The sequence below is a fragment of the Neltuma alba genome, unplaced genomic scaffold (assembly GCF_004799145.2).
Source record: "Neltuma alba isolate B1F8T4 unplaced genomic scaffold, ASM479914v2 tig00002165_pilon, whole genome shotgun sequence".
NCBI lineage: Eukaryota > Viridiplantae > Streptophyta > Magnoliopsida > Fabales > Fabaceae > Neltuma > Neltuma alba.
Genome location: NW_021632765.1, coordinates 277,218 through 299,183, shown reverse-complemented (window position 1 = coordinate 299,183; position 21,966 = coordinate 277,218). Strand labels below are relative to the sequence as shown.

General features: G+C 35.5%; 3 protein-coding genes across 3 annotated transcripts; 2 read left to right on the top strand and 1 right to left on the bottom strand.

Moving 5' to 3' along the window:
- Positions 1-2,445: 2,445 nt before the first annotated feature.
- LOC114718594 (ATP-dependent zinc metalloprotease FTSH 6, chloroplastic-like) lies at positions 2,446-5,380 on the top strand. The gene is made up of 4 exons (XM_028903959.1): positions 2,446-3,153; positions 3,713-4,253; positions 4,338-4,651; positions 4,743-5,380. The coding sequence occupies exons 1-4, from the start codon at positions 2,564-2,566 to the stop codon at positions 5,323-5,325; spliced, it is 2,028 nt and encodes a 675-aa protein (XP_028759792.1). The 5' UTR covers positions 2,446-2,563; the 3' UTR covers positions 5,326-5,380.
- A 2,771-nt stretch (positions 5,381-8,151) lies between these two features.
- Positions 8,152-12,201, bottom strand: LOC114718256 (protein NDL1). Its single transcript, XM_028903531.1, has 11 exons — positions 12,084-12,201; positions 10,763-10,862; positions 10,476-10,573; positions 10,284-10,372; positions 9,949-10,009; positions 9,767-9,853; positions 9,611-9,688; positions 9,451-9,507; positions 9,239-9,294; positions 8,992-9,127; positions 8,152-8,687 (listed from the first exon to the last, which is right to left on the bottom strand). Exons 1-11 carry the CDS (start codon positions 12,141-12,143, stop codon positions 8,466-8,468), a joined length of 1,044 nt encoding a protein of 347 aa, XP_028759364.1. The 5' UTR covers positions 12,144-12,201; the 3' UTR covers positions 8,152-8,465.
- Positions 12,202-19,098: 6,897 nt separating this feature from the next.
- LOC114718246 (thiamine phosphate phosphatase-like protein) lies at positions 19,099-21,627 on the top strand. Its single transcript, XM_028903519.1, has 4 exons — positions 19,099-19,316; positions 19,640-19,761; positions 19,863-20,064; positions 20,821-21,627. The coding sequence occupies exons 1-4, from the start codon at positions 19,176-19,178 to the stop codon at positions 21,190-21,192; spliced, it is 837 nt and encodes a 278-aa protein (XP_028759352.1). The 5' UTR covers positions 19,099-19,175; the 3' UTR covers positions 21,193-21,627.
- The last annotated feature ends 339 nt before the right edge of the window (positions 21,628-21,966 follow it).

Sequence of the window (21,966 nt, the reverse complement as noted above, 5' to 3'; positions counted from 1 at the left end):
GTGCTCCCCCTTTTCAACATTTTTTTCATCCTCTTCATTCAAAAGGTCATGCTCATCACATCTTCCTTTAAATCTGGACCTTCAGGGTTGTCTTCTACGTTGGTCATCATCTAATTCGTGAAAGCTTCCCAACTCATTATGCATTCATCATAGTCAAAATGTACATCTCCATGATCCACGAGTTCCCTCTAATCAAGTATGGCGTTATTTTTGTATGTGGTTCACTTTGCTCTGCAACTTTTATATTTGCAAAGAAACAAATCTGGTTTTGGTTAGCATCACTATTAGGAAATTCATAGCCAATCATATAAACCTTCATGTCTGACTCTTCATCAACCCTTTGATCTTCGTGTTTCACCCCTCTTCTCTTCTTAATTCATTTGTTCCTCTTGTGTTGGGAAAATATTCATATTTGCGGAATTGCCACATTTGTTTGAAAATCCCGTGATTTTGCAGATCATGAGACAGTTGTTTTGGGGATGATTGACCAACATAACAAGATCCTGAAATTAGAAGTATAAAAAAGTGGTATTGCCAGGATTTAAGAAAATCACAGGGCTGGGATGCACAGGGATAAATTTTTGAATGAAAATCATAGCAAGAGGGTGAAGCAAGTTGATGTAGCACGGATGACTTGCATCGGTGAGAGGCGGAGAGCAAGAGGAGGGGAATTGGTGATTGCTATTGTTAGAATTTTGAATTTCAATACTGCCCTTCAGTTTTAAGCCAGCATAAATAAATAAAGTAATAAAAATTACATGTCATCTGCTATATAATTTAAAATAATCTGACATGGCATCTACACCATTAAATTTAACGGTCATTTTAACAGTAAGAGATTAAATGTCAAATTATAAAAGTTGAAGGTGTGATTGTTAAACTTTTAAAGATGATGGAGTTATATGCAATAGAGTCGAGGTTAAGGAGGGTTCTATGTATTTTAGCCTAAACAATAACTATCATTCCCTTCTTGTCCCTAAATATAAGTAATATTTGTCTAAAATTTTGTAGCAAATTTTTCATTTTGCCCCAATTAATTACTTATTTTAATACTCAATATATTTGTTATCTCATTTCTCATTTCATTATCTCTTTTCATATACATTCTCTCTTTCATAATTCTCTTTCTTATACTCTCTCTCATTTATAACTAAGAGCAATTTGGAGAAAGAACTTCAAATTTCTACCTATTTATTATATTTAACTTACTTTTTGATCTATCTGATAGAGTCCAAGATTATTTATAAAAAGGAAACGGGGGTAGTAATATACAAAGCTATCCTCTTTAGTTTAGGGTGCATTTGGTATGAGGGATTTGAAGAGAAGGGGAGGGAGAGAAAAGGATTTTAATCGTTTCTTTTTGTTTGGCAACACTCAAATTTTAGAAGGGGAGGAAAAAAATTTTAAAATTTTCTCTTCCCTCTCCTCCTTAACCTCCCCTCCAAAATTGGGAGGATTTAGAGGGAAAATACAATATTTTGTCATGCTGTGACAATTATGTCCATATTTTGTCATATTGTGAATATTATGTCTATATCTTAAATAAAATAAGAGCAAAATTATTCATGTCAAAATATTTTTCCCTCTCCTACCCTCATAAACCAAATAAGGTAATATTAAAATTTCTCCCTTCCTCTTTTTTTTTTATAAATCCAAATAAGATAATATTAAAATTCTTTTACTCTCCTCCCCTCCTCTTCCTTTTGTTAAAATCTCTCCCTTCCCTTCTCATTGAGCCAAACAGAGCCTTAAGGCTAAGCTATCCTCTAGACCTTTGGTGAAGTTCTTCTCGTATTCCCAGACATAGAAACGAACTTTCCCAAATAAACTTAATTAATAGCCGCCCACTCTCGAAACTAAAATTGGCAATACCATAATTGAGCCTATCATCCATTCCATTGCATGCGTCCATTATTCCTATCATTTTAAATTTAAAATATTCTACCTTTTTTTTCTTTGTTCAACTAAATGAATGCTTCATCTGAATCATTAATTAGTCATTCACATGCCTGTTAACATTGCATTTTCTTTTTATTTATTTTAAGCAAAAATGTAAGAAATTTTAGATCCTGCAGTTTTGCTTCTGGTTACTTTATTATATCCTATTAGCCAAAAAAATACTTTTTTTTTTCTGGCTCTTGTCCAGGAGGCGGGTCAACTGTTCACTGAAAATCATATTCCCAATTCTAGAGAAAGCTGGGAATATGTTGGTAGATATCATACCACAATTTGGTCCTACGTACGTATTTGTCCGTCCAAATCTATATTATTAGGTGCTCCAGCTGAACGCTTACACCCGCTCACTCCATTTTCATCCACGTGTGTGGTTCTGAGTGTGTTAGAACTTCGGATGAATTACACTTGAACGCTAGAAAGCTCTAAGGTGGCAAAAAGCAGAGGAAGGCTAATAAGACCAAAAACATGGCAAAGAAACTTCCCAAGCAAAGCACTAGAAGCCTCCATCCTATTCTTCTTCTCCATTAGAATCGAACTCTCCCCTTTCCCTCCATCACGATCTTGGCTGCGCTTCTCATACTCACATTTTGCACTTAGAAAAGAGAAAATGCCATCTTCTCTTTCTCTCCCTATTGGACCCCCTCTTATCTGCAAGTCTCGACACTCCTCCAGGGATCGCACTCATGCCTGCATCCCAAAATGCATCAACCAAGAGAGTCCGCATTCGCAACCTGGGATCTCAGAACTGAAACTGAGCAAGAGAAAGCTTCTGTTATTCACCAGTGCTTTGGGATCGTGCAGGCCTGCAAGAGCAGAGCCAGAAAGCCCAGATGCTTCCACTTCGAACAGATTGACATACTCGAGGTTCTTGAAGTACTTGGACGAAGGTGACGTGAAGAAGGTGGACCTGTTTGAGGATGGCACCGTGGCGATCGCCGAGATATACAATCCGAGCTTGGATAAAATTCAGAGAGTGAAGGTTCAGTTACCGGCAGGGCCGCCTGCGGAGTTACTGAGAAAAATGGAAGACAGAAACGTAGACTTGGCTGCTCATCCCGTGCAACTGAATTGGTGGCCGGCACTGCTTGATTTCTTTGCCAACTTTGGGTTTCCGTTGATACTGCTCGCATCTCTCTTCTTCAGGACATCAACTAATAATCCCGCAGGAGGCCCCAACTTGCCCTTTGGTCTTTCAAGGTATGATCCATCAAGCAACGTACGTAAGGATCCTGGCTCTGTGCGGGTTTCTCTTGTTTTTGGGTATTAAAGATATTATTCTAAATACTCGTCAAATAAGTATAATAATAAAAATTTAAGCCCAACTTGTGATTGTCTAAAAACAATTTTTTCTTTGTTGTCATCCCTCTTAAATTTCCTCAGTATTAGATTTGGAGAATCTATTAGGCTTGCTAGAATTATTTAAGTTATATTATTTTGGCCTATATGCTAGTCATGGCTTGAACGTTGACGCGGATCATGATGAATATTTAGAAAAACATATAACATCAAAATAAATATAATTCTACTGATATAATAAAAATACATATCGTAAGTTACAAAATATTGAAATATTCGTAGGTACTACATTTTTATGGTAAAATTTTCTATATTAAATACTGTACAGGCTGGTGAAACAAGAACTGAGGAGTGTATTTTAGTTATGTGATGGATTGAAGGCTTGCAAGTCTCTAACCAAGCTACACATACATAATGGGCACATAGGAATTGAATTTAATTTGTTGTATATTACGTGCAGGAGCAAAGCAAAATTTGAGATGGAACCAAATACCGGGGTAACATTTGATGATGTGGCTGGAGTTGATGAAGCGAAACAAGATTTTCAAGAGATCGTTGAGTTTCTTAAAACCCCAGAGAAGTTTTCTGCGGTTGGTGCAAAGATTCCAAAAGGGGTTCTCCTGGTTGGACCACCCGGAACAGGGAAGACATTGTTGGCCAAGGCCATTGCAGGCGAAGCTGGAGTTCCCTTCTTCTCTGTGTCAGGCTCGGAGTTCATTGAGATGTTTGTGGGGATCGGGGCTTCCCGGGTAAGAGATTTGTTCAACAAGGCGAAAGCCAATTCACCTTGTTTGATATTCATTGATGAGATTGATGCTGTGGGGAGGCAGAGAGGGACAGGCATTGGAGGAGGCAACGATGAAAGAGAACAAACACTTAACCAGTTGCTTACTGAAATGGATGGTTTTACCGGAAACACTGGGGTCATAGTTATCGCTGCGACCAACCGGCCTGAAATTCTCGATTCTGCATTGCTTAGACCTGGCAGGTTTGATCGGCAGGTATGTTTCTTTGGTTGCATTTTCAGCTGCTTCACAGCATGCTATGGTATTTTGAAGTGAATGGTTTTCGGATTGGTGGAATAGGTGAGCGTTGGATTGCCCGATGTAAGAGGCAGAGAAGAGATATTGAAAGTTCACAGCAGCAACAAGAAGCTAGACAAGGATGTGAGTCTTAGTGTGATTGCGATGCGTACTCCTGGGTTCAGTGGTGCGGACCTAGCAAACCTAATGAACGAAGCTGCCATACTTGCCGGCAGGAGGGGCAAGCTGAAGATCAGCATGAAAGAGATTGATGACTCTATAGACCGTATTGTGGCTGGCATGGAAGGAACCAAGATGACTGATGGCAAGAACAAGATTCTCGTGGCTTACCATGAAGTTGGCCACGCTGTCTGTGCGTAAGTATATATCAAATCAGACGCTTTTTCCATCTTCATATCCAAAGGAAACAGAGAATAAACACTCATCATGAACCTGTAATATATACAGGACATTGACACAAGGCCATGACCCAGTACAAAAGGTGACTCTGGTTCCGAGAGGTCAAGCCAGAGGATTAACATGGTTCTTGCCAGGTGAAGACCCAGCTCTTATCTCTAAGCAACAATTGTTCGCGAGAATAGTTTCAGGGCTAGCAGGAAGAGCAGCAGAGGAAGTCATATTTGGTGAATCAGAAGTAACCACTGGTGCGGCTGGGGATTTGCAACAAATCACTCAAATAGCAAGACAGATGGTTACAACGTATGGGATGTCAGAGATAGGACCGTGGACTTTGATTGATCCTTCAGTACGAAGTGGTGATGTTGTGCTGAGAATGATGGCAAGGAACTCAATGTCTGAGAAATTAGCAGAGGACATCGATCAATGTGTGAAGCGAATAATAGAGACAGCATATGAGATTGCTAAGAATCATATAAGGAATAACCGTGAGGCTATTGATAAGTTAGTTGATGTACTGATGGAGAAGGAGACTCTTACGGGTGATGAATTCAGAGCTATCTTGTCTGAATTTACAAGCCTCCCTTCTGTTCACATAGATAGAACCCCTGTCCGCCAAATGATTGAAGCTTAAATGTGAGTATATAACTTGCTTACAATGTACAGTCACCAATATATATATGTATATAGATAGAGTTCAAAGTTTATATACTCTGTATGCCTGTGTATTGTAGCTTGATGGTAGGATTGATCAGTTTGGTAGAGACGCAAGAGTTTCATCATGATGTAACAATAGACTCTGTTCGGAAGAAAATGAGTGAATCATTATGAAGCTTACCCAAAATTTATTTTAATATACTTATCCGGTCTTTAATATAAGATCTAATTATTGAGTTGATTTTGATTCTAAATATAAGATCTATTTCTCATATTTATCAATTTTCTCTAAATATCTATGGATATCTCATAATCAAGTAGAAGAGGGAGAGAGGATATTAAGGAAGATGATTATGGTTTTTATAATTAACTAACTTATCTAACTTTTTTAATCTAATCAAATTAATTAAATAGGTCTTATATTAAGGACCGGAGGAGTATATGATTATATATATAAATATATACCTATTACAAAATGTTGTGCAAACAAAATACATAGAAGTTCATGCATGAAAGAATTTGAATATGCTGATTCAATATATTGATAAAAATACAGCTAATAGGTGTAGGTTTAAAATCAAATCTCAATTCAGACAAAAAAAAATCTCACTATCACTATGAAGATCTCATTAATGAACAATTTGCAGGTACTTTCTATAATTGTTTTTTAAATCATGAGTTTGGTCTTAATCTTGTTATGCTATTAGAGTCCTGCTCGCTTGATTTAAAAGAACACAAAAGGAACCCAAAGTAATCAAAGCTGTTTGGAGCATTAAGGGGGTGTTTGGATAGAAACCAAACCATGATTTCAAAAATGTTTTTACGATTTACGAAGTAAATATGTGGAGGAGTTTATCTCGTTTTGCGGAAATGAGAAGCACTTTTATAGATTGCCAAACACCCCCTAAGACGCAAATTCCTAAAGCTATTTGTACTGTAGTTAGTCATCACTACTTTCTTAGATTTAGGTTGGCTCTTTGTCTTTCAATTCATCAAGTTCATCCACTGATTATCCCAATCATAAAATTTATATCCGAGAAACATGTAACATGCACAACATTTATGTACAAAATTCACATCCACAACAAAGAATCAGTCAAAAACTTTACATAACAGCAATTGTAGTTAGGTTACATCCTTCATTTGATGCGGAGTTTAGCAACACATGTAAGTGAAAACATCATTAAACCAATCCGAAAATCCCAAACTCATAGAAAGAAACAATACTATCACACTCTTTGCTCAATTTTTTGGCTTCTGTGATCTATTTCTCGCCAATGCAGCAGTCAGAGAACAGTATGAGTAGCCTGAAGTTTGAAGAGATTAACATGACACCACTCATTTCATGAGTCTCTAGCCAGTAGCTTCATTTATGATGAAGACGAGCTTTTTAGGCCCACAAGCTTGTAAAACCCTATTGAAGAGTCAGCCTCAAATGCCTGTACTACGAATCCATTTACAGCCTCGTATGAAATAACGTGTGTTACGGCTGAATAGCGGTATCCATACTACCACGAGTGCCAGGCAACGCTGCTGCTTGCCCTCCATTCAAGGCCGTACGTAATCCACATACATGCAGGAGTGTATCTATTATGAATGAGCGGGGAATGGTCAATCTTTTGGGGAATAAAACTGAAGCTCAAAATTTTGGTGTAATAAAAAAAGAGCCATCTTCTACATATCCGTTTTGTACGCTCCAAACCAGTGCTACTAGCATCTCGTGATCCTCAGTGAGATTGTACTATGGAGACCATGAGTAGCTAAACTTGGATGTAGCAATGCAGAAATATAGGCATTGGCACAATCACGATGCCTGAATTTAGAACGCTTGGCTTCATCGGTATTTGCTTCAGAGTCCCTCAGCTTCCTCCTCCCTTGTGTCCTCCAGCCAGCTCCCCAGCTTGAGAGTCACGGACCCTATGTTTAGCATCAGAAGAAGGTTTATTCACAGTCTGGGCCTTCATACTATCGGGTCTTGATAAATGAATGAATTGAAAAGGTAAAATCATGTGAAAAAAATGGTCAAAACCAATAACAAAAAAATAAGTGCAATTAGGACCTAAATATAAATAATCCAACATGCGATCTTCCTTCTTTTTTTTTTTTTTTTTTATCGTTACTTCGTATATAAAAAGAGTGACATTATGGCTATTGTGTTTTATGGTTATGAGACAGTGCAGTTTTATATTTTGTATAGTTTTTAATATATATTTTAAATAGTTTCAAATATATTTTAATAAAATTTAAATGTTAAATCTCCCATGCATCGCACATTAAAAAAAAATCTAATTACATAAAATTTTAAGTTGATACATGTGTCATGCTACTCATAACTAGTAAACAATATGATTTGTTAATAGTTTTATTATAAACTAAAAATCATCCCCATATAATGCCAGGATAGATCATTTTTTTCGCTCAAGATTATTAACTGTCAATAAAGTAGTAACTCAACACCAATTTAACCAAGGGGGATATATAGTCAGATGATTTAACTTGGAATCGTCCCACTTAAAATGAACATGAATAATTCACAAGGTGTATTGCAGTAACCTATGGTCAACGCCAGCATGGCAAAAAGTGTTCAGTGTTGTACCGCAATCAAATGAGATTCCGTGATTCATTGATAGACTGGTTTGAAATGTTAGCGGAAGCCCATGTGCATTTTGATTATGAGCTGTCAGTAGTAGCAAGACAGCATGAAGCAACCAGACAGGTAATTGAGAAAATCAAAGTGACAGCTGCGGCCATGCATCCATTTAGGAAGAGGAGATTCCGATCATGGCATTATGGCAAGCATGTCTTTCTTTTCCTCCTCACGCTTTTTTAAACCTTTTTGCCCTTTCGGCCGCTACTGGTCGGGGCTACGGGTCCCCTCTCAATTATTGATTGCTCGTCGCCTTCTATATATATCTGAGTTCGCCCGGAAATTAGAGACAGCTCAATGATTCCTTTATGACTGACTACAAATGAATGAATACAAGCCCCCCTATATTCATATGTATATATTTCCGATAATTCCTGACTCCCCTTTATATCTACAATCTTCCAACTTTTGTGCCTCTTCCCTACCCTCTTAAACTAAAATAAGGGGTTTAAATTACAAAAGTCAGTTTATCAAACTTGCAGAGAGACTCTTGTCTTTATAGGCTTTAGTTTTAATCCCATGCTTTCTGGAGAAAGAAGTTCCGGTGCTATGCATGATGGGCTGAGTGGACTCCGAGGGCTCCCGCTGAACTGGCACGGCCTGTACAACCCATAGCCCATGAAAAAGTACTCCAAGGGAATCAGCATTGCATGTGGCTGTTCCTCTGTCACCATCGAACCACAAGCTTGGACCTACAAAATTGACCAAAATTAAAATGCCCCATCATGCCAAAGAAATACTATCAAATTTCATGCGCTAATCAAGGCCAGGCCAAACTGCCTGGTATGGGCATCTCCCCCCCCCCCCCCCCAAAAAAAAAAAACCTGCTGGTGCTTTTAAACATCCAACTCTTGCTGCTATAGGCAAGCAATTGTCTTGAATTAAGAACGCTAAGGCTGTTCATAAGCATGTTAAACTATTAAGCAACTTCTATAGTTGACTAGAGAAGTTCATGCATGTCATATACACCCTTGCACATCACTTTGCACCTCATACCTCCACTAGGGCACTGTATCTCCTATCGAGTTTTGAGGTCATGTACAGAGCCTCAGAATGAAAAGGAGAGCTGTCCCCAACAAAAATAAGTGTACGGCATCTTAGTCCCTTCAGTTCTTTTGTAATGTCAGGTCTCCTGCAAATTGGCAAAAAAAAAGTTGAAACACATAAATATGCCAATTACTAAGAAGACAGGACAGAAACAAACAACTTGAAGTTGATGAAGAAATTCGCCAGCAGAAATTACCGATTAATTGCATGAAGAAACCGCAAGACGTTGGTGCTCTTTCTTTCATCCAGCAACTGAAAACAAAGCACCGAAAGTATTCAAAACCAAAACAATGTGAGGCTAGTCCCTCTACCCCACTCTTAGGAAAAAGCTAAGCGGAGAAAGGAAAGGCAATCAGTTGTCAGCTACAGGACAATATAGAGCAAAGAAAGAATTGGCTTATCACTGACTGTTCTGCAAGCTTGAACTATCTCTGATTCTGGAATTTCAGCATTACCACGAACTTCCTGTAAGGCCCCGAAGAAAAACACTAAAAGTATTGAATAAAATACAAAATGACAGGGGAAGAGAAAAGCTTGAAAAAGAGCCAAAATTCCGGGATTACAATACCTTGCTGAAGTATCGCTGGAGCAAACACTCCTTCAGCAAACTACACATGCCATAGAAATATAGCAAATTTGACATGACCTAAAATTACATGCAATATTAGGTGCCGTAACTAAATTTTAAAATGCACAGAAAGGTCAGAAGGTCCAGAAAAGGAACCTTGTTATAAAACCATTCAGTCCAAGAAGGTGCTTTGCACAAAGGAGATACAAGTATTAAACCAAGAACACGTTCCCTATACTTCATCTGCAACAAATGATCAAAAAAACAAATCTATTAAATAAGATTAACTTCATATGGAAAGCCCTATTCATTAATTATATAGGGTACATAGTACATACTGCAAATAGAGTAAGGATATATGCACCAGCTGTTACCCCCATACACATCACTGCCCCAAGCCTGAAAAAGGAAATAGTTCATAGCATTAGTAAATTAGTAAGTAGTATTTAGGAAAGGGAAACACTCTAGATGCATCAAGATAGGTTGTCAGCTGCCCTTCCCAAGGGCCAGTGATAAGCTGAGAGAAGCACAGTTAGAGATTGCTTTTCATATTATTCGAGTACAGCAACAACAAGAAGCCTTATTTGAGGATTCAAAAAAGTGGAAGCGTTCTGACTTTCAAAAGCTTCCGGTTTAAATTTAAGCAACAATATAATCATCTTATGGTAATTACCCAAAATAGTTGAGAATCTCAACAATTTGATCAGCCAAGTCATCAACAGAAGGCACCGGATCATCAGGACAAATTGCTGCAGCTCCCAACTGCAAGAACTCTTGTGGAAGTTCCAGAGGAGACATTATGTAAATAATAGTATTCAGTCAAGAATGCAATAAATAATACATTGAAATCAATCAACTTACAGACCTCGTGCCCTGGAGGACTTATATGATATATGCAGAAGTTGTGAAGCAACAAAGAAGCTGCCTCAGGACAGAAAAATAATCCTTGGAAGCATGACATATCTGGCCCAAGACAAAGACAACTAAAAATTTTCAGATTTAAACAAGAGAAAAAACACGCACATATGAAACTGTTAATATAATCTAGGACCAATATAAACAAGTTTTAGGACATCATAAAGAATAAAAGCTGAATATTGACATTTCAGAAAAAGAAGCCATGGATACAAGAAAAATCACAAACGCACTTACGATTTAGGGCTAAATCTGGATAAGTGACGAGAGCTGGCTTATCCTGATCCCCATAGACAATGACAGACACAGAGCCACAACCGGTTTGAATATGATGTTCCTGTAGTGAGAAAATCCAAAAATAATCGTAACACAAACACAACCAAAATCTACATAGAGAAAGAGGCAGAGAAGTCAAGGCTTGAACTTTGGAAACGAGAAGGAAGCTTCCCCTAAAGAAAATCATAATACATCATTCTTATGCAGTCCATTTGAGTTGAAGACTTTTGTAATCCAGTCTGGTTTGGCTGTAAAGTCAACCTCAAACCAAACTAACCAATCATTATACGGTCAGGAAAGAAAACAAGAACAAGGGGCGAACAATAGGCATGGAATAGTCTATTCCTAAAAGGAGTAGAATGACGCTATCTAATCGAAGAACCAATATGTGATACGTAAAATAGTCGGTGGTTCATCAATGAGATATCGGACAAGACATGCAATAAGGCATACCAAGGTTTGTATTGTATGCTTTGCCATACACTAAGTGAAGGATCCAATTCCTTTAAAATCATGAGGGCCAGATAAGAAACATAATGAAAGGCCTCCCAAAAAAAAAGAAAAAGAAAAACGTAAGATAAAGTGGTAAGGAGGTCGTTAAAAATCCTCCATCACTCAAAATGTATCTAATATTACAAAGAACAAATTCAGTTCTTTCAAAATCCACTTAATCCATATAAAAATACTTCTATTTCTAAAAAGTTCTAAGAGAAAACAGTATGAGATGACTGGAAATCAACGTAAACAAAAGAAGACGTCAGTGACATTGTAAGTAACTGTTAGATGAAAGTGATAAACTTTAAAATTAACGGGACGAGAACCCAAAGTCCAGCATTTGAATGACAGAAGGACGAATGAAAATGTGCAGATCCATTAACTGCTATGTCCACATATTCACAACTCGAAAGGCTTGGACAAGGAAAATAAATAAAAAAGGACATAAAGATAGCGAATGAGAAAAGAAATCCACCCCAAAATTTTTGTTTTAATTATTGCTCCACAATGTAATGCGCAAGTAAAACGGTAATTGTTCTTGTTCCGATCCCAATGCAAAATATATAATCTTCAACATTCAGCTATGCAAAATGCCAATGAGGCAACTGTTGACTTCCAATTAACTTTTGCACAAACGTTGTCCAACAAAATTACATGGTTCTGTCCGAAAACCGAAATGCAGCTCAAAAAACTGCAACTGAAAATGATCCATTTTCAAACTGAATCCTTCGGACCCAAACCATATGAGCAATAAAACAATCGTATAGGAAAGGAGGAGAGGAGGAACCTTTCCGCCGAGATAGATCTTCTCCATGTCAACCGAAATGGAATCATTTGGCTCTGCCATGGCCGAAGCTCTGTGCGTCTGGAAGCTCCCAAAAGCTCTTCTCTCCTCTCTCCCTCTCTCTTCCCCGCGTTGTGCCAGGTTCAAGAAATATAGGTCCCTGGCTATAATGGCTTATATACAAAGCGATTATTTCTCGCTTGCCTCTGTGCTCCTTCGCTCGCCCTTCTCAAGACTCATGTGATTTTTTAAAAATAAAAATAAGAATAAAAACACGGAGAGAATCAGAAAATTCATAAATTTTTAACCAACCGATGTCAAGTGATTAGGATATCAAATTCAAAATATATATCAATAAAAATTCATAAATTTTATAATTTAATCAGTGTGGAATCCTTCGCACTGATGCAATTATTTTCTACTACCAATAATTCATGATTTTATGGTTATTATTGCTTACTGAGGGTTGCACGTAATAAATATAGAATTTATGAGAAAATATCAAAAAAATAACTACTGAATTTTAAAATTCCAAATCAAGAATTACTACAAAAATGTGTTGTCATTTGCTCTTTGAATGTAGTCATTGTCTTTATGAGTATAATAACTAATACTGATTTAAAATTTTAAAATTCAGCTATCACTTTTTTGAGATTTTCCCAAAATTTATTGTTGGCAAAAACAATAAACAAAAGTTGGTTGATAACTTTATTATCTTGAAGGATAAAACATAATGTCTTGTTTTGGGTTCATCAATCCAAATTTTCTTATTTTTTTTAATCATTTAGACATATTTCATGGATGTAATGTCTTATTGAATAAACTGACACAACCTTTGGGGGGAAAATTAAAAATTGAAATTAGAATCCTCTGTATCCTTTGTACGGGGAAAACATATTCAATGTTATTTGTTTTGAAGGGCTTGTATATGACTTTCTGTTTGATGTAATAAATCTGAATAATTTTTAAGACATGAATGTGAAAGAAATTGGTATTCATCTTAGGAGAAATAAGAGATTAACTAGGCAAGAGATCTGGAGTGTTTAGATGGAATCAAAATAATAATTTTAAAAATATTTTTACTGTATACAAAATAATTATGTGAAAAAATTTATCTCAATTTATAAAAAAAATATTTCTGAAAAGTATTTTTTACAGTGTCCAAACACCTTCCACGTGGGTCAAATACAAAAGGCGGCAAGCGACGTCGTTCGCTGATTGCGGGGGCGCATCATTTGTTGGTTTGACCGAGACTGTGTTGGGGTTCCACAAAACGCGTACACGTGTCATGGGCCATCTGGAATTGTAATTAGCAGAGGTTTAATGGGAGACATGAAGTGGTAGAGTGGAGGGGAGGGGGAGGGGCCTTAGAAGTTAAAAAACGAAGGGTTGCTTGCCTTTCATCTAACTCCAATCATTAATCATGCCCCCCCTCGTCATCATCTCCTTACCTCATTCCCCTTTTTGCCTACCTGGCGCTTCATTTTCCTTTACCTTTCACGCCCTCGCCAAACCCTACTCTTTCCAAGTGTTTCCCAATTCCCATGTGGCAATCTACTTCAGGAGTATTTGGGAAATCCTGCAAGCATTTTAAAACAGTATTTTTTTTTTTATATACAACTCTTCTCACATGTATTTACTTCTAATTCTGTAAAATTATTACTAAAATTGTAGTTTGATTTTCATCTAAATATCTCCGGATGGTCTAATTAGAAATAATTATTTTAAAAGAATTTTTAGTTTTTATATTTAAATGAATTCAAACTCAAGATTTCATATTTAGACCATCAAAATTCATTTCCTTAAAAATAACAATGACTATTTATGCTGTTTTTTAAAAAAATATTATGCTTTTTTTTATTTTATTTATAAAGCACTTTCAACATGTTTTATTAGAATTAACAAAAATTTTAAATCTCGTTGATTTTATCTTACGATTTAATAATTTTTTTAATTTTATCTTTCCTTAATACATATTCTTTCGAAGAAAAAACAATTTACAGAATGATGAATAAAAAATCAAGTGATGCATTTACATAATAAATTGAACGATAATTTAACATATATTAATCACGAGGAAAGTATACTTTCTTCATTTCATAAATAGGATCAGAGAAATATGTTCTCAACAAATAGTATAATACTACTTCAAATCTTTAATATAAGAACTCATTTGATTTTTATTTTGGTTCTAAATATAATATCCCAATCCACTTTGTCTCTAATATTTATATCTTTTTTCTTGAAAGAGTTCTTCTAATAATGGTAATTCTAACTAACACACTTGATTAACAAGGATATTTTAAAAAAGACAATATATATTTATTACAAATAACTAACTTAACTTATTTCCCTAATCTCCTCAAATTAGTCAACTGGCTTTTATAATTAGAATCGGAGGTATAGTATTAAAAATGCACGAACCATCGAAACCCTGTACGTCTAATTTGATGGCACCGTTTGCTTTTAGCCTAATTAATTACTTAAAAAAAGATTAATAATCTGAAATTGAATAGAGAGAACGTGGTATTCGTTCAAATAAAAGATGGATCCAATATCAAAATCATCCAAAGTTTATCTGTTTGATGGGTTTTATCAATCAAATGTGACTCATTACCTCAATGGTCAATTTCTTTGTAATTGTGATATTGATTTGTATAGCCAGCTGTGTGACAAGTACCTTTGTGCTGCCCATAACATTGTTTTCCATATGGTGGCTTCTTCCTTTAAATCTCCGAAATGACACAAATTTATTATTATTGTAATCAATAAACCCACCTACAATTTGCTCCTTTTCTACTTAAAGTTGTCGACAGCGATATGCAAACCACGACTATATTGCATTTCATACATGCCATCAGCTTGATTGCAATAATGACAATATAAAAGCAGTTGATTATATTTAAATTATTCTTTAATTTACTTGTTGCTTTCCTTTTGGCAAATTGAACTTATTTTCAAGGCTTAATTTTTCGATTGTGTCTGAAATGGTCAAGCGACAAAATGGTCAAGATTTTAAAAAAAAAAATTTGTGACTTTGCTGAGGGGAGAAAAAGGTTGAGGTGATGTCAAATTAATGTTATTATATTAATGATTATGACTCAATATTCTTTAATATCTTTTATTTAAGGCATATAATTTCTTTGAAAACTCTTTTGCAGTCGCCTACAAACTGTTTGGAATGCTTAGTGTCATGTCACAATTATAAATTAAGTTAAGATCATAATGCGGGGCAAGTGTTACGTTGCATATTCCTGCGTTGTCGGCAATCATTCCAAAAGAGAATAAGGCAATTACTGAATTTTTAGTCACGCACATATTATTGCGAATGTGTCTTAATCAATTTCAATTCTCCTTTTAAGTGATTATAATTTATTTGTTTTTTTGAAAGAAAGATGAGAGTGCAAATGAATTACTTTCATATCATCAATCACTACGTTAATGACATGCACGTTCGATGCCATTTAGCTTATTTTAATTAATTATATGATGTCACAGTGCGCCGTCGACACTTGTATGCAAAAAGCAACGCAACGGGAAGATGCTTTTTGATTTTTAAGATTGCAATATGGTATTCCCTCCGTTCCTTATTATAAGAGACAAATAACCAAATTACGTTGATCAAAAAATTAGTTAAAATTAGTTGAGGACAATTAATGTGTAAAAAGTATAATATATTTTCCAACAATGCCCCTATTAATAAGGAGAGAGAGTATGAGAGAGAACAATTAAATTATTAAAAGAAAGAGAAGTGGGAGAGAGAGAGAGTATGAGTTGGAGACAAAATAAATAGGGATAAAATAGGAAATCAATACAAAAAAATAGAGACAACTTTTAAGTGTCTCTTATATATAGGAACATGCCATAAGCATCAAATGTCTCTTATAATAAGGAACAGAGGGAGTAATTAACATGTAATCTAAGTCCAAACATTAATGACATTCACGTTTGTTGTTGTGTTATTTAACATACTCCTCCGGTCCTTAATATAGGACCCAATTCTTGAGTTAGTTTTGGTCCTAAATATAATATCCATTTTTCATATTTATCAATTTTCTCTAAATTATCCATATGGATACTCCCTCAATTATAATCAAGTAGAAGAGGGAGAGAGGGTATTAAGAAAAATGATTATGGTGTTTTAGGAAAAATATGTCACTTTTTTTATAATTAACTAACTTACCTAACTTCCTTAATCTAATCAAATTAGTTAAATGGATCTTATATTAAGGACCAGAAGAGTATTTTTTACAATCTCATAGTGCTTGACAATTTCATGCACTAAAAAGCAATGTAACGGTGAGATTTTTTATTTTAAAAAAATTGGCAACGGCAACATTATTATATCTATCCCAGTCCAAACGTTAATTGGACTTCGAGGGTCCCGATGAAATTAAAAAAATAAAAATACAAACTTGGTTAATCATATTTAAAATTGGCCTGCCAGGAAAGAGCGACTCTGAATGTGACATTAATTCTTAAACTAGGTTATGTAACACACATAAATTATATATTATACATAGCTAGCGTGCGGTGTCATTGTCTTCAAACTGTTGATTTCCAAAAGTGGTGGGCATTATTTGATGTAGTCTTGGAGTGGAAGTGGGAATATATGGTGGATTAATTGGATAGTCTATAATGCAAAACAATACTCTTCCGGTCCTTAATATAGGACCCAATTCTTAAGTTGGTTTTGGTCCTAAATATAAGATCCATTTCTTATATTTATCAATTTTCTCTAAATTACCTTATGAGTATTCTCTCAACCATAATCAAGTAGAAGATGTAGAGGGGGTGTTAAGAAAGATGATTATGGTGTTTAGGAAAAATGTGTCATTTTTTTTATAATTAACTAACTTACCTAACTTCCTTAATCTAATCAAATTAGTTAAATAGGTCTTATATTAAGAACCGGAGGAGTATTAATTTCAGGCTGCTAGCACATTCACAATATGATGATTTGCTCAAGCTTGTTCGATGCGGAAAATAAAGAGCAATACAAATAGAAGATCCTTTTATTCATCAACACATCATGAGGTTATTGAAGATTTCATTTTTACATGCATTCACATATAAGGGTAGTTGGTGCTCCGCTGAAATGAATTGGGCTGGTGCTTCATATGGATGCGCCAATCTGAATCAATCAAGTCCAAGTAATTGCATTAGGGCAGTCATGATGAAGTTCGGTGCCACAGTGCCTCCAATGTACTGGATCAGGTGGATGGATCAGTTCTAAGATAGGGCAATAGTGAATGTAGGGAAGTCATCAAAGACTTGAATGATAGGAGAATACATGGTTTTAGTTGTAAACTTGTCAATGTCCTTTTAGACATTGTGAAATTCCTAAAAATCCCGAATCACCTCTCGTTATATTAGATGAAGGATTTAAATATTTTCTTATTTTCACTAAACGTATTGCTATTATCAATCTACTTACAAGGGGTTGCGATGCCTCTTATCCTTTGAAGAATATTATTAGCAGTACTAAGTCAGCTTATTTATAGAGATTTGATTGTTAATATAATTCAGGGGGATAGGGAGGACTTTCGTATGGCTGACTGATTGTTCAAACAAGATTAAACTCAGATAGGATCAAATCTCCATAAAAGCAAAAGCAAACCCTCAATGCATACAGATAAATCTATCCACTTCACTCGTATAACTGTTTCTCTTATTCTAGAGATTTCCATTTCATTTCACCCCTAAACCATAAAACCCTAAATCCTAAGAAAAATCCTAAACCCTAAACCTCTGCTCACTCATTTCCCCTGCATGCACCAATTCAGTGAAATTGTTAAATATTTATCATCAAATTTTCTAATAAATTATACTCCTCTGGTCTTTAATATAAGACCCATTAAACTAATGTGATTAGATTAAGGAAGTTAGGTAAGTTAGTTAATTATAAGAAAAATGACACATTTTTTCTAAAACACCATAATCATCTTTCTTAATACCCTCTCTCCTTCTTCTACTTGATTATGGTTGAGGGAGTATCATAGGGGTAATTTAGAGAAAATTGATAAATATGATAAATGAGTCTTATATTTAAGACCAAAACTAACTCAAGAATTGGGTCTTATATTAAGGACCGGAGGAGTAATATGCAACTTTTTATTAAAAATTGCTCATATAAGTTCTTTGTCTCAAGGTAATATTATTTACCTTTTTCATGAATATTGCCATTTTCTAATAAATTTTATTGTGTACTCCTCTGATCCTTAATATAAGACCCATTTAACTAATTTGATTAGATTAAGAAAGTTAGGAAAGTTAGTTAATTATAAGAAATGTGACACATTTTTCTTAAAATACTATAATCATCTTTATCAGTACCCTTTCTTTTTCTTTTACTTGATTATAATTGAGAGAGTATCCATAGGAGTAATTTAGAGAAAATTGATAAATATGAGAAATTGGTCTTATATTTAGAACAAAAATCAATTTAATAATTGGGTGTCATATTAAGGAACGGAGAAGTATTATATATTGTGACAATTGATAAAGACGTATATATGTGATGTTTTGGACTCTATTAAATATAATTCCTTAGCTCGTAAGAAATTACAAAATTAATTTGTTTTAAAGCACATGACATCACAATAATCATAATTCCTTGCAATGGTGCAGGAGCTGTTTGTAATATTGTTTTTATCGATGTATAATAACATTTCAATAAGTAGTCGGAGCTGTTTGTAATATTATTTATATCGATGTGTAATAAACATTTTAATAAGTAGCTAGCATTATTACATAACCTATTTTTCAAAATACATGACATCACAGTTATCACTTCTCACATATAAGCAAACACACACACAAGCGTACATCATTCCTCATATTTAAGCTTCTTTTTTTTTCTTGTTTTAAACCGGAAATTTCAACAAGTTACCTATATATAATTTCTGAATAATTCTGGCAAAAAAATCTTTTTAACTTATTTGTTTTTAACCCGGCGGCGCGCGGAATTCCCTGGAATCTTGCTGGGTGGGTTGCTTCTAGAAATGCTAGTCACAAATACGCAAAAATTTCTTCATAACTGTTTGCTGGGGAATCGCATTAGGGAGTCGGAGGAGAACCACCTCCGGCGTTAGAATGGCGGGGAACGTCGTCGTGGTTTTTGACTTTGATCGGACGATAATCGACAATGACAGTGACAGATGGGTCGTGACAGAAATGGGTCTCACGCAGATTTTCAATGAGCTTCGCTCGACCCTGCCTTGGACCTCTCTCATGGTTTGTGCTCACGCTTTTAATTTCAATTCGTTGTTTGAATAAGTATAAAAGTTTCACGTTGGATTAAGAAATATGCTTATAATTTTAGTCCTTCTTTACTGCAAAATGTGGAAAGTAATTGAAGGTCAGATGGGGATTCCTTTTTGTAGCCCATGAAAAACGTCCGGCGTTTTAGTTTTCAAGTTGAGATTGTTCCTGTAATTAATTGTTTATTAACCTGAATTAAGTAGATTCAAAGTCTTGTTATGTATTTGGGTTCTGAATCGTCATCTTTAAATTTATTCAATTGCTTCTTTGACCGTTTAAAACGTCTAATCTGATAGGATACGATGGTGAAAGAGCTCCACGCACGAGGGATTAGCACGAAGGACATTGCAGAGTGCCTGAAAAAGGTCTTATTGCATCCAAGCATTATTGCAGCTATAAAAGCAGCCCATGCTTTTGGGTTAGTTTCTTCATCATAATCATTGGTCCCTGGTTTCGCCTTCATTTTTAACCATTGTGGTAATTGACTTAACTACTATGTTGCGAATTTGTTTCTTTCAGATGTGATTTGTGGATAATTAGCGATGCAAATATGTTTTTCATTGAGACGATATTGGAACATCATGGTATATTAGGGTGCTTTTCCCAAGTCAATACAAACCCAACTTATGTGGATGAAGAGGGACGTCTTCATATCAGTCCATTCCATAATTCAAGCATGGCCCCGCATAATTGCCATCTCTGCCCTTCAAATATGTGCAAGGTATTGCTTAAACATCATTGTTATTCATCATTCTGCCTTGTTGTAACGTACATAAACTTCTAACTCTGAGAAGAACGATGCTCTTTTGCGGCATTTAACTGTTTCTATCGAATGGTTTATTGTTCCATAAGAACCAAAAGTTTGTGATGGGTGTAGAGTTGACTAATTTTTCATTCGAATTACTTTCTAGTTCACATTGTCTCTTCAAAATACAATCAGTAATCAATTTCCTACTTTTACATCTCGAAGATGTCAGTTGTCACGATTTCTATATGGAGGAACCAGATTGATTCGTACATTTTAGTGAGCACGATTATCCTTTCCATGTAGCAGAAGGCCCGGTACTGTAGAGGGGCTATTTGCTTGATCAAATTGTGTGGCTGTTGTAAAATTTTTCTTCTTTCATTCATTTTTAAAGAGAAATTATCTGTGCAAAACTAGTAAGCCACACCTGTTGTCAAAATTATCTTGGGATATCAAATCTTCCTGTTTTCCTCGTTCAGTGAGGGAAACAGCAGTGACTAGCTGATACTTGAAAGTGGGTGTTGTTGACCTGATATGCAGCCATTGGCTTAGCATTTGGTTGGTGACTGATAAAATTTGTCTTAGTTGCTGCATCCTTACAAAATTATTAAAGCCAAAGACTGATTTCTGCTTTCACTGCTATCTGGCTAAATCCATCGCCATCTTCCCAACCTAACTTTCTTGGATAACTTGTCCCATATAGAATTGGCTGTTGTGTGATTTTTATCGCAGGGTTTAGTGATTGACAAAATCCGAGGTTCTTTACCTGAGAAAAAGAGGAGATTGATCTACGTTGGAGATGGAGGAGGCGATTATTGCCCAACATTGAGACTGGAGGGAGGTGATTTTGTGATGCCAAGGAAGAACTATCCTCTCTGGAATCGGATTTTCAGTAATAGAGAACAAGTTAACGCACAAGTTCATGAGTGGAGCAGTGGGGAGGAGTTAGAGGGCATCCTATTGAACCTTATCAAGAAATTAGCAGTAGACGATGCTGTCAGCCATTCTTGTTCGGTGCACTCATCTGAGTGCGTTGAGAATGCTCAGTTCCTGAGTGAAGATGCATTCTCTCCGACTCTTCATGTGCCCCTCCAGCAACTTTAAAGATTCATTCTTGTTAGTTGAAGGCTGTTTACGCTTCTAACAGGATATACTAGTCACTTCTGGATTGGAAAAGTGCATGCATTGCTATTCTTGGGGGTGGCTTGTTCTGTAGCAATACAATGAAAATGAATTCAAGCATTTCGTTGGGCAGTCATTGTTTTATGATTGGAATAGACCTCTGCATGAGGGGCCGACGCAAGGGATACCTACTTCCACGAGGCCTTCCTAGGCCAGCATTTTTCTTTAATTTCTTCCCAGGCTAATCACGTTGTAGAAAAATGCAGATGCGAAGGACATGAATGCTTGACATGTATGATGCATGAAATTTGAAAGTGAGGTGCTGCACAGCCATCCATTGGCGCCTTTGCTATTTACTTGAAGACGGTTTTCTTGTACTACTTCCTCCTGTGCTTAATATAAAAGTTAGTTGACTAATTTGAGTAGATTAATGAAATTAGTTAAGTTAGTTATTTGTAATAAATGTGTGTTTTTTTTTTCTAAAATATCCTTACTAATTAATATATTAGCTAGAACTATTATTGTTACAAAGACTATCTTGAAAAAAATGGATAAATATGATAAACAAAATATATTGGAGTTTTTTTATTTAGAATCAAAATAAAAGTCAAACAAGGTCTTATATTAAGGACCGGAGGTAATATTTATTACTCGTATTAATACAAAATTTTATGTGGGAGAATTGTAACAAAATCTTATGAAAAAGAAATAACTACCAAAAAGTCTTAATAACAAATAAAGAGTTGTTATTTTTTA